Source organism: Sinohyriopsis cumingii, chromosome 1, assembly GCF_028554795.1.
Source record: "Sinohyriopsis cumingii isolate HCF-2022 chromosome 1, ASM2855479v2, whole genome shotgun sequence".
Taxonomy (NCBI): Eukaryota; Metazoa; Mollusca; class Bivalvia; order Unionida; family Unionidae; genus Sinohyriopsis; species Sinohyriopsis cumingii.
The window spans coordinates 34766297-34785535 of record NC_142961.1 but is presented as its reverse complement, the minus strand read 5'-3'; the positions used below and the strand labels follow the sequence as shown (position 1 = coordinate 34785535).

The 19239-nt window shown below is 35.8% G+C and overlaps 1 protein-coding gene across 1 annotated transcript in view; it reads left to right on the top strand.

Moving 5' to 3' along the window:
• Positions 1-19239, top strand: part of LOC149806685 (uncharacterized) — a 379423-nt gene that overhangs the window by 348869 nt on the left and 11315 nt on the right. The window contains exons 16-17 of the mRNA XM_089956535.1: positions 5306-5973; positions 10571-11808. Coding sequence (XP_089812661.1) covers positions 5306-5973; positions 10571-11808 — 1906 coding nt within the window. The remainder of the gene's footprint in view (positions 1-5305; positions 5974-10570; positions 11809-19239) is intronic.

Below are 19239 nucleotides of genomic sequence, written 5' to 3'. Positions count from 1 at the left end.
TGTATAAAGTATTTGAATATAGTATAGGGTGTCAACATTTACATGTATAAAGTATTTTAATACATTACAGGTGTCAACACCTACATGTATAAAGTATTTTAATACAGTACAGGCATCAACATTTTCATGTATAATAAAGTATTTTAATGTGGTATAGGTGTCAAAATCTACACATATATAATATTCTGATATGGTATAGGCGTCAACATCAACACATATATAATATTCTGATATGGTATAGGTGTCAACATCTACACATATATAATCTGATATGGTATAGGTGTCAACATCTACACATATATAATCTGATATAGTATAGGTGTCAACATCTACACATTTAATAATCTGATATGGTATAGGTGTCAACATCTACACATATATAATCTGATATGGTATAGGTGTCAACATCTACACATTTAATATTCTCATATGGTATAGGTGTCAACATCTACACTTATATAGTACATTTATTTTGAAACAGTGTTGGTGTCAACATCTACACATATAATATTCTGATATGGTATAGGTGTCAACATCTACACATATATAATATTCTGATATGGTATAGGTACATGTATCAACATCTACACTTAGTTATATAGTACATTTATTTTGAAACAGTGTTGGTGTCAACATCTACACATATAAAAGCATATAATTATATGTAAGACAGCCTCACTGCATCTCATTATTTCTTCCTTTGTCCTAGGCAACTATCGAGCATTGTTTCAAGACACTTGCCCCCTGGTGGGTTGGTGGGTGGGTCAGATAGGTTAGCTTTGTGCATATACATGTACATGTATGTAGACTACGAAATTGAGAGGAATCCTTACACCCTTATCACAAATGTCATGTTCCTCTGACTGGTTATTATTTTGACTGGCATGGTGAAGAGTTTGCATTTAGCTTGTGACAAATAAGTTATTGTATACTATCTCTACTGTTTTACCAGAATCACAATAGATTTGGTGATCATGATGGGTACTACATTACAATGCAAAAGTTGGTATCATGCTCCCTGTTGAATGCTGCAGTGACTTTTGTGTTGGAAGTCAATTTCTCAGACAGTGTTCATATTGGAATCAAACTGAATTGATATAGCTTTACAGCAAAAGATTAAGGTCACTGGGAACTATCTTTCACCTTTTATTGGTTGCAGTTAAGATTGTTTGATCTGGTTGATCACATTGGTTTTTGGTACGTTGCTATATGCACACTGTCCTACCTAGAGTCTAAAATTTTTTGAAGGGAGGGTACTCTTGACAAGTACTAAACCCTTATTGCAAAAACCATCTCTGTGACATTTCATGTCTCAGTGACTTTAAAAAAAAGTTATTGCTTGAAGTTAATTTCTTGAGTACTGTTGATGTTTGAGTCATGAAACGTAATCGGATGCATCTGGAACTACAGCATAAGAAGCAGATACAGTAACTATGAGCTATATTTAATGCTTTACTAACATGGTTTAGGTATTTGTTCAGGACCACAAAGATTTATTCTTGTTTATAACTAATCTACATAAAATGACCTTTCCCAACTGTATAAGTGTGTGTGTGTGATTTGGATTTTAATGTAGCTTTAACAATTTTTCAGTCATTTCACTACAATGTCTGCAAATTGGCAGTTTTTAGTGATGTCTAGCACTGGGGTATCATGTCACAGACATGTAGCATGATGTCCCACCCAGTCACATTATCCTGACATCAGGCTGACTAGTCCTAACACAAACCTCGTAATGCTGAGCGCCAAGCGAGGAAACTGTTAGTACCATTTTTGTAAGTCTTTGGTATGACCTGGCCAGGGATCGAACCTACGACCTCCCTCATCCGAGGCGGATGCTCTAACCACTAGGCCACCGGAGCAGTCCAACTGTACAAGTGAAAGTAGGAATTTGCACATTGACGAGTACTACATTCTCATAGTAACACCTGAGTCAGCATGACCCATGTTTTATGTAATTGACTTTTGCTTTATATATACCAGACTCTGTTCATGCTAGGATCATCAAACTAAATGATTGTATGTATGCACTGCATTTAGTGCACTCTTACATTTCATGCTCTACTGACTCTAGTTTCTGCACGTGATCACAAAGGTTTCAATACACCTGCCATAAGGTGGAGCATATTATTCTGTGACATCCATTTCTCTAGTGTCTACTATTACAAAACCTTGTAAAATATATCTTGAATTTGGGGTAAGGAAGAAGCCCAGTGTTGATTTGGAATTCACAAGATCAAAGGTCATTATCACTGTGACTGAAAGAAAACAAGTTTTTGCACAATAACATTAATTTCATATAACACACCTGGACCACATTTTGGACATGATGCGCAATAGGGGTAAGGAGAAAGCCTGCTATTTTTGGGGTTCTCAAGTTCAAAAGTCGATTTGAGGGTCAAAAGAGCAGAGGTTAAGGTCATTGTGACCAAACAAGAAATGGGTTTTTGTTCCAGGATAAGTTCTTTGACTAATTTTAATTTGGACACCTGATTTGGAACATTTTTTTGATGAAATTCCACATTTTGAAATATGTTGAAGAAATTCCATAAATTCACATTTTTCTGGGATAGAATTTTGAACAGGAGTTTTCATTGTAGAAGATTAAGAAGTATCAAAGCTGAAATACAAGACTGATATATAGAATATAGTTTCTTAATGTTAAAAAAACAACCCATGTATATAGAATATCTAAATAACATGAAACCAGTATATTAGACTATAAATAGGCTAGGAAAGGGGACACAGATGAAGAGAAATTTATTTAACAGTATTTTGGTACTAAAATGGGAAAAGTAAAACTCATAAAATGTAAAAATGAGGAATTACAACCCACACCCCTAGAAGAAAAAAAAAGTGTGCAGGAATAAGTTGTTGGTCCATGATATAAACTACCCACGCTAGTAACTATACATTGTACATGTATATTGTAATAGCTGAGGTTACCAGTAACAGGTAAGCTGTGTAATGTGCATGTGAATGCCTTTAGGAATTTAAGTGCACTGCATGCATTATATATGGAGCCTTTGCTGTACTTGGCAATCATAGTGGTAACTGATGCATGAAGTATGCCACTCATAGTGATCACACTTGCTGGCTGTCCCTTCCAAGGTTACTAAAAACCTGCTACTTTCAGCCAGTAAAATCTGGCTTATAGGAGTGGATAGTGGTAATAACTAGACTGTACGCAGATTGTAAGCGCAAGGATTTTAAAAGGAAGAAAAACTCATTTGATCTGGAGTTCTTTTTTATCAGTTCATTAAAGTAACTTTACCTTGATGTAATATGATGTAACAGAAAGGAATGCTCTTTCATTTTGTTTCTTTTTACGCCCTGTCACGCTAAAATTTCCACCTTGTAATTAAATTACAAGGTCTGCTTGAAGCTACTAAAGTTAATACTGGTAAAGTTGATTATTTTCTGGTGATAGGAGTTATTGTCTTACTTGAATTGTGACTGAATGCAGTGTACAACAAAATCCTCTCATCTTGTGAATGCAGCTTGTTTTTTATGGAGCACTATGAAACCTAATTCGTGTAATGGTCGTCATCAGAAGATGTATATAGGAACAATCCAGTGTGCTCCTAGGACTTTTGTTAAAGCTGTACTTTCAACTGGATGTGGTGTAATATGACAGAATCTGGTAAACACAAGTAGTCTCATATTTTCGAAAGATGCACATACGGCCTCGGGTCACAACTACTTTCCGTCTTTGTTATGTATGACAATTTATTATTATGCATTTACTATATCTGCACATAATAAGTCATCGTAGTACATCACACTCCTGAACATTTTACCACAAGTTGACCAGCTTAATTTTGTGTATATTTAAGACATTACACAGAATAACTCCAGGGAAGTAACAAAATGGTGATTGACCGACATGCCACTAGGTGACACTTTACATTTCACTGTCTTCATTGCGGAGCAGACAGTTTTGACAATCTTTACAGTTGCAGGATTCTCAGAGATGTTTAAATCTTCATAAGAGAATGCATACTTTTCATTTTTGAAAATTCCAAAAGATGATACCTCAGTATGCAGCCTTTTTTTTCCTCTTTGAAATTCTCTTTTATTTGATTTATATCTACAAAAGCAAGCCTCATTCATCCAGTGTGTGAGCTATCAAACAGTGTTAAGTCATTTTTAATAAGATTAGGTGATAGGGTTCATCTTAGCAGAAAAGGAGAATAAGACGCCTGTCATTTGATTGTCAGTGCCTCATCATTTTGATTAGCAGACTAGTACAGTTTGCTTTGACATGTCACTTTGATAAACATTACTTGACACTGTTTGGAACATTTGCATATACCATGTTTAGAAAAACTGTGCCAGAATTTTGGGATTTTATTTTGGACGTTTGAGGAATATGAGCTCCCATGTTGAGTATCAGAAATCATCAGTTTTCCAGTGTCATGTACAGATAGATATACCATCAAGTGATGTGTATTATTCATGTGGCAGCTTTAGATGGGCATGATTCTCATGTCACTGTAATGCTGACATAATAAAAAATGAAATTCGTACTACTGGCCAACAGAAGTTCATAGATACAACTAATTTTGATAAAGAAAATGAATGCCAGAGAAACTGAGAGATTCATGGAATGAATCATGAAATGGGGCATTCCCAAGGGCTGAAAAATGAGAAACAGTGTGTAACACTATCAAGCTTTACTCACATGGTGTCATGACTGTGGAAGAAATAATTCTTAATGCAATGGCATTACCCAAGAAACACTGAACTTGCAAAGTTCAAATTAATCACATTATGAGAAAGGGCAGTGTGTGCATAAAACAGAAACTGTAATTAATTGATTAGGTGATGTAGAAAGTCCAGAACGTAAAAACTGCTGTGGAGAAAGTTGTTTAAGAAAATGTGAGTGATTTCAAATTAAGAGTCCATAACCTGGTGTATACATCAGAATTTCCTAAATTCAGTGCAAGATTTAAATGAAGCTGAGTTGTTCAGAAAACAGCCTTTCTTATTGCCTTATGGATGTTGAGAATTTGTAATCTGATGTGTAACCCCTTGAAACACTGATTTTTATCACTCATTAAATGCTTTCTAAATGTTGTGATTACTCTAGGACATCAGCTCTCTTGTATCTCAAGAATCACTCAGGATTAAGACACTCTTTTGTTGTTGTTGTTAAAGCAGGTTAGTTGGAGTACTGCCCTAAGATATCATTCATGGTAGGATCCAATAATCATTTCTTCTGATTAAAAGATTTAAAAACATGCTATGAGTATTTACTGAACTGTATTGATGAAATGTTTCATATGATTATTCTCTTCTACAGATACACCAGTGCCACAAAACCCAGAAGCTACTTATATAAACACTGACTGGAAAGCTGGTTTGCCCATCAGAAAGTCTGTGACAGAGGACAAGCCACCAAAGGTGAATTTGTACAGTGATAATATCATACAAGAAATAGAAAACTCTGAAACTGTTGATAGAGATTCCATAGCTAATCTAGCCTCGACACGTGCACACTGGGAGTCAAAATTTGGTAAATCATTTACAGAACAATCCTCGAAGGCAGCAACGAAGTCTAACAAACAAGTTCGCCACTGGGAGGTGAAACTTCCTTACAAGCAGTTGAATATATCGTCTTCCACACCTTCAGGACAGGTAACTTCTTATCCCAGAATGGCTGATATTGATACAGATAATGAGAGTGCCATTGACAGAGAAATTCGTCTTGCTATGGAGAGGGAGGAAATGTTGAAAAAAGAACAAGAAGAGCGCGAGGAACTTCAAAACCGTCAAAATGCTTTCAAACTAGTTGACACAAGTGCATTTGAGAAGATTGAACAGAATAATAACAAGCCCACTTACCATGAAATGACAGAAGCTGATCGGGGGTCAGAGATGATGGAGAGGGAATCCAGAATCCAGCGTGAACTTCAAGAACAACAAAATAGAGAGAAGGATTTCAGTGCTAATAGTCACACCGATAGACAGGTACGATCTTTTGGAGAAAAAAATTATGATTTGCAAAGTCTTTGTAAAAATACAATTACAAGGGTCCCTTTGACATACGTTGACAGAATACAAGTACAATCACAAGGGTCCCTTTGACATATGTTGACAGAATACAAGTACAGTCACAAGGGTCCCTTTGACATATGTTGGCAGAATAAGTACAGTCGCAAGGGGCCCTTTGACATATTTTGACAGAATACAAGTACAGTCGCAAGGGGCCCTTTGACTTGTTGACAGAGGTACTTGGGAACCATGAAAATGTCCCTCAGCATTCATTCAGTTGTCTTTATGTATGGAATGTTGAAACTCATCTAAATATGGAATTTCTTTTAGGTTTCTGTCAATTTCTTTTAAAATCAACAGTTATAACTCTTAAAGCAGCTTTATTTTAAAACTTTGGCATCAATATTTCAATAGTAATATAAAAGTGAGAAAAGCTTGAGTTTTAATTGATGATGCCTTGTTAGCCATTAAGTAATTTATCTTTATGGGCATGATCAGCATGCAGATACGCTGATATACAATTTGTCTTAATTATGGTAGAAGAGCCATATGTACAATCAATATCATCTCAAGTCAAGGGACTTCTATATAAAACCACTTGGAAATCTTCTCAAGTCAAGGGACTTATATATAAAACCACTTGGAAATCATCTCAAGTCAAGGGATTTCTATATAAAGCCACTTGGAAATCTTGAGCTTAGAGTTAATAGCATCTGCTTTTGCTTATATATTTATTCTTTCTACCTGAAAAGTCCAAATTTGTTGTTCTTGTAAGCTGTACAGTTATACTGCACTGTAGCATTTAAAAGTGTTATCTTCACTAAAATTGAAACAGCCAGGGAACATAGAAAATGCTAAAGTGGAGATTATAATGCAAAAACCTATGATATGCTATGGAATGAATAGTGATCCTGAGAAAATGTAAAATCAGACATTAGTCTGATTTTACACCAACAGTCAATATAGTTATCAGTGGCTTAAAAGAATTTTTTTTTAATTGTTGGGAAGAGCTGCAAAAACTATGCATTCCAGTGAATTAATCTTAAGTTCAGCTGTTAAAGTTTGTACATATATTTTCTGACCTTTATAACATACTAGTCGTAAAAATAAGAAACACATGCCAGTTATGAGTAGCTATTGTTCATGAAAATTCCAGTAATTCTGAAAATAAATGTTTTAAGTGAGATTGTAAGTAAAGCATGCATCCTGCTTTAATTTCACCTCTTATCCCTAGCATAATCTTCACAGGGTTGCATTTATTTCTTCTCAGTAATTTAGTACAAGAGAAAGTTAGACAAAAATCAGCTTTCAGATTTTAATTACCATTCCTACTTCTTTCTCAGTGCTCTTCTCATTCTCTCTCTTTTTAAGTAAATTTAGAATTAAATTCAGAATGAGCAGTATTCAAAGCTCTTATTAATAGTTTCCAGTTGGAACACTTTTTAAAATAACTGTCATTATTTCAGTGGCCTTTTTCTTCAAAAAATTATGAAAAAAGGAAACCAATTGCCCCTTATTATAGGTCGTGATTACAAACTTTCCACTTGAAAAGACCATTCCATCATTTCACTTCTACAGTATTGGATGTTCATCTCAGTTAAGAAAGATGTCAAACAACATCGGGGAGATAATGTTGGTAATTTTGGACAATCCAGCTGTTCACTTGATTTTAGTGTATAATTTAAGGAATTTGGTTGAAGTAAATTGCTGCAGTTTTTTTTATTTCAATGACTTTTTAAAAAAAAACTTTTCAAAAATGTGAATATTTTCTTTTCTCATCCCACCAGAGCTCTTTGTATTATCTTTCTTTCATATATTGTTAGACGTTCAAGATACGAATAGATTAAGGATGTAGAATATGCCAGTTGCGCTCCTGCATGTGTTAAGATATGACAAATGTAGGCAGGTGCTGTGGTGGCATGTTGGCTTTTAGTGTGCCTGACTTGCAGCCAGAATAGTGCACATTTGAATTCTTACATCAGATCAGCCCAGGTCCAGTACAGTGCTGTATCCTTGAGTAACCCACTTACTCTTATTGACTCTGCACTAAATAACCTAGTTGTGGTGGTATGCTATAAAACACCAAACCTTTCATGGTCATTTGAAATGCAGCATTGGCAAATCTATGTAGTTCTGTCAGCAAGTTAAGTAAATTTGACTTTTTAAAGCCCTTATTTTATTTTTTAAGCACCTATTTAACTGACTTTACTTATAGTCCCGTTAGCAAGTGTCAATTTGTCTCTTTAGAATGATCTGAGGTTAGTTATTTGTAACCATTGTTTTAACAGATACACTTCAATAACTAATCTTTGTTACTGAATATTTTTGATAATACAGTTGCTTAATATCTGCCTTTTCATTTTGTCAAGCCCACAGTAGTGGAAAGTAAGATATAACAATTTCCCAACAGCAGCAGTGCTTTAAATGAATTTGTTCAGGATTATGGTTTTAGTCTTTTTTTTTCTTCGACTTTAAAAACACATTGATAGATTTGAATAATTCATTCTATGGTGTGCTTGCTCACCTTTTTCACTTTGAGGTCAACATTACAGTCATAAAAAATATTTTTTAAGAGACTGGTTAAATTTTTTCCCAGTTGCTTACATTTTCTGATCCCCTTGAAAGGTATTTTTCATACCCGAGTTGAATCAGCAGTGACCCTAAAACAATTAAATCTGTGATGCGCTTGCATTGGGATTATGGTCACAATTATCTTAAATTTGCATTTTAAGTTTTGGTACAGGCCTTATTGTTTGATAGCAGATGGTGTAAACAACTTTGTATTGACAGTTTTAGAATATTTCATCCATGATAACATGATAAGATCACGTGTCAATAAATTGCCTGACAGTAGGCATCGGATTATCATTTAAAAAAATATGGACAATACATTTTTCCACATTTTTTATTTTTAAACAGGGATGGACATTTCATCAGATATACAACAAAATACTAGTAGCAACAACAAAAAAGAGATTGTAAGAAAATTACATCTGTCCTCAGTCGGCTTGGAAATGGACATGTGTGCTGCAGTCTCAAATGCCCCCAAAATACATATATATCTGTAATTTAAACATGGAATTGTGTATAAATTGCAATAGCAAATGTTTATTTTATGCTTGGAGTTAAAAATTTGGAGGCAGGACAGCTATGTCAGAGTAGTGAAACTATTAGATGAGTAAATAAAAACATGAAATATTATAAAACCCTCCATCTCCTTTCATTTTTCTATCCATCTGTGCATGAGTAGTCTTAAATGCTGATTGGAAATTCATCATAAACAAATCTCTTAGTGAATGTGAACATCATTTGGAGTGTAGACATGTGGCAGATCAAAGTAAAATGTTTTTCTGGGATAAAATGGTCAATTTGTTTAAATTTTCAATGAACAGTTCCTTTAATTACCTACATTTCTCTTGAAACTGAGTATTTCTCTTAATGATAAACAGAACTTTAAATCGGTTTTGGTCCATTAATGACGATCTGCTACTACAAAGCATGTTTGTGAATGCTTACTGAGGTAAATTGAACAGTGTTTAAAATACCATGGAAAGATTTTAAAAACTCCATGTTCCAGAATGAAGAAATTTTACTCATACATCATAGGAATAAAAAATGGTCTTGAAATCACTTGTAACACCCGTGAAATCATAGGAGGAAAAGGCCATTAATCGGTACCCCCAAATCAGGGACTATTTTTTATACATATATGAGCAGTTATGGGAACTGTCACATGCCACAATTGAACAAACATCATCTACACAGTGGGCAAATCATAAACAGACATTTAAGTTTACATTTAAAATAGTTTATGAAAACTACCTGTGGCACTAGACCAGGATAACAAATGACAACTCCAGGATTAACATAGTGGATTACATGTACACTGTAGACCATGTTTATCAGCACATATGAAACGATTGGTATTACTCCAAATGTTCTTAAAAATAGTGTCTAAATCATTTGTGTGCAAAACAAACAAGGTAACTTAATGTTACTAATTAACTTCATTTACATGCATTCAGTTTGAACAAAACAAAACCGTTGTATTCTGTTTTATGGTAGAAGAATATTTACTGGGTATATCAAATAACATGTTTGAAAACGTACAGTAAAGCAAGCTCTATATACTCAAAATTCAGCTGAATAAAATAAGAGCAGAGGTACAGAAAGCAAGCATTCATACCATACCTATAATGACTCTAAATTTCATCTACTCCGACATGTGTACAAGTCGGCTAACATGTACCATATTATTGATGATTTGGCAGCTTTACATAAAACAGGAAAATTGAAATTATATTATAATACTACCTCATTTTGAAAGCTACAGCTGTCACTTCATCCAAGTTCATTTCAGATGCCTGCATATCTTTTGTATTCACTGTGTCTCTACCAGCCTTGTTTGCATCTTTAAGAAATATATATTGTTATTGATAAATGTTAGGGAGCTTGTGATCATAACAGTTTAATATATGCCAGTGTCTGTGAAGATTTGGCTGATGAAGCTGTTTGAGTAATTATGTATTTGAGGTGAAGAACTAGTCAGATTCAGTCTTTATTTCTTATCCAGGAATCGGATGAATCAGATCAGGAACCAGCTGTGGATCCTAATGAAAGCATCATTGAAAGAGAAATTAGGCTTCAACGGGAACGTGAAGAAGAACTGAGAAGAAGCCACAGTCAGTTTACTGCAGTCTCAACTCCAGCAGCACAGAAGGAGGACAAAAAATACACTCCAGACTCCTCAGACTCTGATAAAAATGAAAGTGATTCTGATTCAAAAGAGTCTGAAACTAGAAATCAACGTAGTAGGATAACATACGAAGAAGCAATAGCAAATTCTCAACACAAAGGAGAAAGTTTAATTGCACAAGAATTAAGATTGGCAAAGGAGCGAGAGGAGGAACTTAAACGTCAGAGAGAAAAACTTTCAACAGGGGCAGTTGACAGTCTGCAGTTGACAGATACTAAGCAACAAAATAGAAACTCTCAATCTGAACCGTCAACTTCTCGACCAACATCATTGCAGAAAGATACACTACTGCACGTTCAAGAACGAAGGGGGTCCCAAGACTCTGAGTCAAGTCAGGGCACAGGAAAGTCTCCAATGGACTACAGACCCCAAAATATTAAAGTGAAACCATATGAGGAGGAGCTGTCTCAGGATTCAAGAAAGTCTGATCCCCCACAATATGAGACACCAATTCAGAGGGAGATCCGTTTGGCTAGAGAACGTGAAAATGAACTAAGGCGACAAAAAGGTCTTCCAGATAAAATAGATAAAGAAGAAAGTGCCAAATCCCATCCTGCCACAACATCTGGTACAAATGTAGATGAATCTATTAGAAATCATTATCAAAGTCCACTAGAGAACAGCATGACAATGAAAAAATTGTCTTCCTCAAGGTTACAGCAAGAACTGACGCAACAAAAAGAAAGAGAGCAGGCTTTAAAAAAAGAGGGGAAAATTGTGTCAACTTCAGAAGAACATGTAGGAATTGATAAATATGTCTCAATTACTGGACAAGACATTAGCAGTACTCCTGTGAAAAGGAATTTCAGTGTTCCCAAACGGGGATGGTCTCCATCTCCCCAGCCTAAGCCAGCTGAAAATGGAACCCCTGAGCCTACTTCAGCAGCCACTACACCCAGTACACCTACCACACCCCAATCCACCCCTCAAAATCAAAAGACTTTTGGGAGATCAGTCTCAGGCTTGACCTTTTCTTACAGAGAATCCAAGCACAAAGCCGAGTCCAAGATTGAGCAAGAATTAAGGGAAATGAGAGAAAGAGAAGAGGAGTTAAGGTAAGGAACTGAAACTTAAATTTTTTCATTGTTCTTCAAGATTTAGATTAGGTTTATGAAAATAAGATAATTGGAATAAACCATGATTAAGATAATAAACCAAGTTTGGACTTAAGATAGCATTTCAGTCATGTAAGTTAGTTACTTGATCAGCCCGAGATGATAACCTCAACCCAATTTTTGCACAATCCTTTTGGGGGCCAATATTTTCTAATGATTTTTATTATCTGATAATAAGTCTGGTAACCCCATTTTTACAGATTCATTAGACAGTCCCCCTTGGCCTTGTGGAAAAATACTATCAAATGTACCCATTTTGACCTTTTTTTTCCATTTGGAAATGATTTTAATGTCAGTGACTCAAAAAAATTCCATTCCAGTTTTCATCAAATATCATTCATGGTAGGTAACTCCAGAGACTGTTAAATTTTATTTCAGTACAATACACTTTAAAACATGCAGCTTGATTGGTGAATAGACAGAATGGCAGGACATATGTTTTGCTGAGGATGACTCTCTATAAATGAAACCATCACGATATAGAAATCTAGAGGACCCCCACCTCACCCCACCCACACACCCCGTTCTTACTTATACTTCCTCATGGTAACCAATAATGCTTTCTCCACAGTTGCATGAAAAAACATATCGTGTTCTTGTTCATTCAGAAATTGTTTGCAGGAGATGTCAGTAATGGCTTCCAGTTCTTTTAATTTGCATAGCGGTTTGTTATTCTTTTCCTGAGCTCTGATTCGCACTGCTTGGATGATCTGGAATCAGAAGTCGAACATGGTTGGGAGTCTAGATCCCTGTACATTACCAATTGTAAGTTCATAGATCGGGTTAGCAATGCACAACACTTCATGGTCCCAGTCAAGAAAGGTATTTCGATATCTATCCTTATGACAGGAATGTGGTCGATTATTTTGTCTGGTAGCATACAAGGCAATTTAAACCCAAGCAATTGGTCATCGCAGACGAGGCTCCATTTCACTACTACACTGGTGCAACCTGTGTCTCATAAAATGGTCACTTCTTGTCCATTGACAGTGCCATTTGCTGTCAGTACCCTTGCCTCAGGGAAAATACATGTGCCAATCGATTGGATGACATCGTAACCATTCTCTGCATGCACCACTGGCTTGTACACTGCTTCCCACTTAGCCTGCTGGAAAACGTCCAGTTTTTCAGCTACCGCCCGCCTGCCTTCAGTGGCCACCGCGGCTCTCTGGACTGGTCCCTTCCGCTTAGGACAATTTGGGGAGATATGTTCCCACTCTTGGCAAGTGAAGCATTGCTTGTCCTTATGCCTTCCCTGGTTATCCCTACCAGGTTTTTCAGGTTCCCTGGTTTTTTGGTCCTTGACCTGATTCCCACCTTTGTTGTCTCACAAGATGACATTCTGAGAACCACCCCAAGCTTCAGCGAATAAATCCACCTGTGTGGCCATGTCATATATATTCATGAAGGACTTTTCCCTCAAGATCAAATATAACTCCTTGCCACAATTTGTCAGTAGTTGGTTCCAAAGCAAGAAATCGATAAGACCCTCAGATGTCTTAATGAATTTACAAAAATTCCACCCATCGATGCAAGTAATTGCATTTATTACTGATGAACAAGGTGAATGTCTCGCCTCTCTCGGGTTTGCTATACTTAAACTAATTCAGCAAATTAGATAAATGCAAATACACATCTAATGCTATACCCTTCAACAACGCACTAAGATGAAGAGACAAATTGTCTTTTTTTCCATATTTTTACAGTGACGTACCTTTCGGACCTGTTTAGATCCATGTTATCTTTGTCTTCTTCAAATGGGGGCAATTTTGGACCTCTCAGTTTAGAATCATCTTCCCCCTCCCTTTTAGTTTGCAATAACTCAGAATTTCTTTGATACTCCCTCTACCTACATGTATTTCTATCTTCTATCTCCAAAGCTTCTAAGCTCACTTGTTTTTCCCTTTCTAACTTCCTGTCCTCTACTTCTGTAAGCAGTTCTATCTTCTCCCTTTATGCTTCCCTTTCCCTTGCTATCCTTTCCTTTTCTGCCAGTTTTTCTAATTCTATCTTCTCCCTCTCGGCCTGTTTTTCTAATCCTATCTTCTCCTTTTTAAATGCCATTTTTCTTTCTTCGGCTTTCCCTCTTTCCCGCTCTACCTGTCACTCTATCTCTAATTTATCCCTTTCAGTCTTCTTTTCTAATTCTATCAACTCTTTTTTTGGCTTCCCTGAATTTAATAACATAACATGCCTCCCCACCCACTCCCCCTGGGTCTGGGGGCCCCGAGTGGCCGAGTGGTCTAAAGCGCTCACTGTTACAGATCACTGCCATGTCACCTCTGTCTGCGTGGGTTCGAGTCTCAGATTCGACTGATGTGGTTATGTGAGAAAGCTTGCCAGTAGCTTCTCATGGGTTGGTGGTTCTTTCCGGGCTTTTCCGGGTTCTTCCTCCACCATTAATACTGGCCGCCATGTATAGCCTATTGTGTGCTGAAAAATGGCATTAAACCCTACAACAACAACAACAATCTCCTTTAATCTCTGATCCCTTTCTCTAGCATGTTCTTCACAAACAAAATTTCTAAGGGACTCTCCCTCATAGCCAAACTGTTTCCCCAGTTCTACAAGTTCTTTCATTGATGAAATTTCAGAAATCTGATATGACCAACTTAAAAGTGCAGTATTATGCAGAAAATGCGTAATTACTATAATTTCAACGAACCGTATTTTTCTTCTCGAAAGGCAACAAAAACATGAAATGTGTACAAAAATGAAGTAATGTTATGTGTCAACTTAATTTCGCTGTCTTGTCAAGAGCATCTGAAACACACAAAAGATCATACAAAAATAATGAACCAGTGTAAGTGCTCCATTAAATCCGAGATGATCCCACTTCTGACACCATTTGTAACAAGATACATGTAACCAGGTGTGATTTCAGTTTTACAACAGAACACTTTTGATGGTGATACAAATACAATGTTTAATGACGAATGACTTGAATGAGAAAAGAATTATGATTAATATGTGCTTATAATATCCAAACATTGGATTAATTAACATAATCCACATGAACTAAATAATGAAAATACAAATAAATGACCTTACACAGTACAAGGACAAGGGGTGAATGATTCACATTGATTTCACAACGAAAGAATGATGTTTTACTCAAACAGTAAAACTGGTATTTTACTCGTATAGTAAAAATGTATTCACTCAAATAGTTAAAATGATGAAAACAAAGGGACAGATGTACAAACTATGATACAGTCCCAAAAACACACAGGGTATTACAAACCCCAAAGATTAGCCCACGGCTAGAAGAATGCATGTATGGAGTTACACCTTCCGTCACAAGCCAGTCAGTATTCCAGGTTGGTCAATCAAGCAATCAGCACCACCAATCTCTGTCAGCAACACTTGATTACCTGTTACTCGACCAGAAACACTGTTTACTCAGCTCTATGGCTGTTATGGTTCACCTCCACAGCTGCTATAGTCAACTTCTGTGGTTTCTCTGCAGCTGGTACCATGTCGACTCCGATCACTCCAATAACTCTGATCACTGGTCAGCTATACAGCTGCGACTCCAATCACACTGGTCAGCTATACAGCTGTGACTCCAATCACTCTGGTCACTCCAATCAGCTATACAGCTGTGACTCCGATCACACTGGTCATGACACTCAAGTCACTCAGGTCAGCTGAAAATACATCTAACACCGTGTACTATGCATGACACTGGCATATACCATACAATGTAATGACGTTGTATACAGTAAGCTACACAGATTACATTATCAGCACAATAACTACAAAACAATACACAAGTTCAGAAGTGAACCTAACCATGCCCAACAAGAATCCTACGGTACTAAATGTTTCTTAAAAATGCAACTTTATATATTGCTAATATAAATCTCTTGCTAAGTCACAAACAAGAATAGAAAATATTTGCATGATACTACATAAGCCAAAGCTTAGCATACAAAATATATAAAAAATAAATGTAATTCCATAGTTATAACTTATACACAAGAAATCAATAACTCACATACCTCTACAGCCGAAGATGTGGAAGTCCTTAAAGTACACTGCCCACTGACAAGATGTTCCATGATGTAAAGATTTTGACCTACAGTGAGGTATTCGGTTCTTCGACCCATCGAAAGCACATTCCACATGTGGCAGCAGATGAACCGAACTCACTATTTCGAAATCTTTGCTCAGTATACATAAATCACCCTCAGGTACCATTGTACACAAAAAATTAAACCCAAGTACATGTATTTAAAAAATAAAAGGATTTATCCAGTTCCGTGACACCATGTTATAGACTATGGTGTTTATTTAATGATACGTCCATGCATCCTTTATGACAAACCCCTCTTCCACTTTTACCAGATTTTGGCAATAGCTATGAAGGATGTTTTTGTTCGATAACAAGACCAACTCTGCTTTTTGACAAATGTTTAGGCTGGTTTCTTGATCTTATGCTAAGAAATACACTGCAGGTTCATGCCATGTAGACTGAAACCCCTGTTATTGATAATTTTAGATTAGCTATTTATCAGGAAGTTAGCTTATAAAAAAACAACTTCTGATTGCATTGACAAATATTTGTTGCTCAGTTCAATCTAGGATTAGCACCTCTACACCTTTAACTTAACATTTAAGATGTCTGAGGCATTTATTGAAAAATTTAACATTTAAGGTGTCTGAGGCATTTATTGAATTTTTTTTACATTTAAGGTGTCTGATGCACGTATTGAAAAATTTAACATTTAAGGTGTCTGAGGCATTTATTGAAAAAATTTAACATTTGAACTAAAGACAGAGAAAGGATGAGAAATGCAGTTAACATTTTATGTATGATGTAAAAGTTTAATGCAGAGAAGCATCTGTTTTAGTTACATCGGCATCTGTCAAACACTAAATGGTTCAGCCTTAGATTGATGGAGTTATATACTAACTAAACTGTACAACAGATGGCTTCAGTGGACCTATCACAGATATGACTTACGTTTTTTGTAGAGTACATGTTCGCCTCTATAAGTAAAGGCAGTGTCTTTACATATAAATATATATATATATATATATATATATACACATACTCTAACTAAATGTTAACCATCCTTTAAGTGATAAAATATGGATTTACTTGTTTGAACTCATTGTTCGTTCATAGAAATCAAGCAGAGACAAAAATTGCTCCATATAATCAGATGACAGTGAAAATTGCCCTTTCATCCAGGTTCCTGTGCCTGCACGATTCGGCTATGGACATTTTTGTGCCTCCATTAAGTTACTTAAGTTGTGAAGAGTTGATAGATGAGTTAGATACCATGTACCAGGAAAGAAAAAACTAAACCACACATTGAATACATAAAAATACATTAACAACTTTGATGATCAGACTGATAAAGTGTGTAGAGATACATGGGGAGTACATTTAGGGGATACACTTTTATACTGTTCACTAATAAAGTACTGCACATTGCATTAATATTCAGTTGTACAGCACATTAATCTTGAGTTGTACAGCACACTAATATTCAGTTGTACATCACATTAATCTTCAGTTGTACAGCACACTAATATTCAGTTGTACAACTACAACACACTAATATTCAGTTGTACAACTACAACACACTAATATTCAGTTGTACATCACATTAATCTTCAGTTGTACAGCACACTAATATTCAGTTGTACAACTACAACACACTAATATTCAGTTGTACAACTACAACACACTAATATTCAGTTGTACATCACATTAACATTCACTTGTACAGCACACTAATATTCAGTTGTACATCATATTAATCTTCAGTTGTACAGCAGACTAATATTCAGTTGTACAACACACTAATATTCAGTTGTACTACACACTAATATTCACTTGTACATCGCATTAATATTCACTTGTACAGCACACTAATATTCACTTGTACATCACATTAATATTCACTTGTACTGCACACTAATATTCATTTGTACAACACACTAATAATATTCACTTGTACAGCACACTAATAGTCAGAGCTTTGTCATGCAGTGTACTAATATATAGAATGTATTAGATAAGGAAAATTTAATTCCATTTTTCATTTATATTCTTCTCTCCAAGGAGGAATGATGGGGAGTGTGTATATGGGAAAGGATATTCTTTTTCAGTTTTGTTGGCTTTATGTGCATTTTAACACATCAAAGCCAAGAGCATCTCTCAAGATGAAAATGAGGCAGCTAACCAAGACATGGCCAGGCAGATTTAAAAACCTACAACCCTTGATTTATGAGTCTGTCACTCAACCAACTTGGTTACCATGACACCCAGGAAAGGATAAAGAAAGTTGATAAAAAGCATACTAAATCAGTAACAGAAATAAAAAGAAATCACAATCAGTAACATAAAATTAATTATAATTAAATAGGTAACAAACATGGATGTTTAATACAGACAGAGAGGATATCGTTAAGTAAGGGTAGTGGATGATGGGAAATTATGCTACCATGGCACCATGCAAGAAAATTGGGATATAACTGTACAAGCATCACCTGACCATACAAACCAAAGTGGACAGGACATGTACAATTACTAACAATTGTTATTTAAAAAAAACACGCATCTAGCCGGTATGAAAAAACAAACCCTTCTTTTTTCCCTTAAATTTTGTTTATAAATGTTAATGATAAGTGAGTAACTCATACTTGGTTTTGATTAAATAAAATACCATCCACAGATTAAAGGATTTTACATGTACAATAAATGCAATAACAAAACATACATCCATGAAAATGATGAAAATATATAGATATAGAACAAGGATCACTCTTAAAATTGTCATGGGTGATGAAACCAGCAATATGGTGTAATATATGCCTATGGAGGTGTCACATGCCTGTTTGAATGCGCTTTGGGATTGCAGACAGAAAGAACAGAATACTGAAAATGGGAATCCAAACCATCTCATCCCTTTTAAACTAAGATGAACCCTGTTCAGAATTATTTTTTCCAAAATCTTCTTGTTTTTTCGTTTTCTTAAAATATACTCACACAATGCAGAACCTAGATGTGGGAGGTTGCAGTCATACCAAAGACTTATAAAAATGATACTAACAGCTGTCTCGCTAGGCACTCAGCATTAAGAGGTTAATGTTAGGACTGGTCAGCCTGGTGTCAAGATAATGTGACAGGGTGGGACATCATGTTACATGTCAGTGGCATGATGCCTCTGTGCTAGACATGATCACTATAAACTGCCACATTCCAGACATTGTAGAAATATGACAGAATTTTTTTTAAAGCTACATTAAAAATCCAAATCACACACACACACACACACACACGCACAATGCACACACACACACACACACAATGCACACACACAGGCACAATGCACACACACATGCACACACACA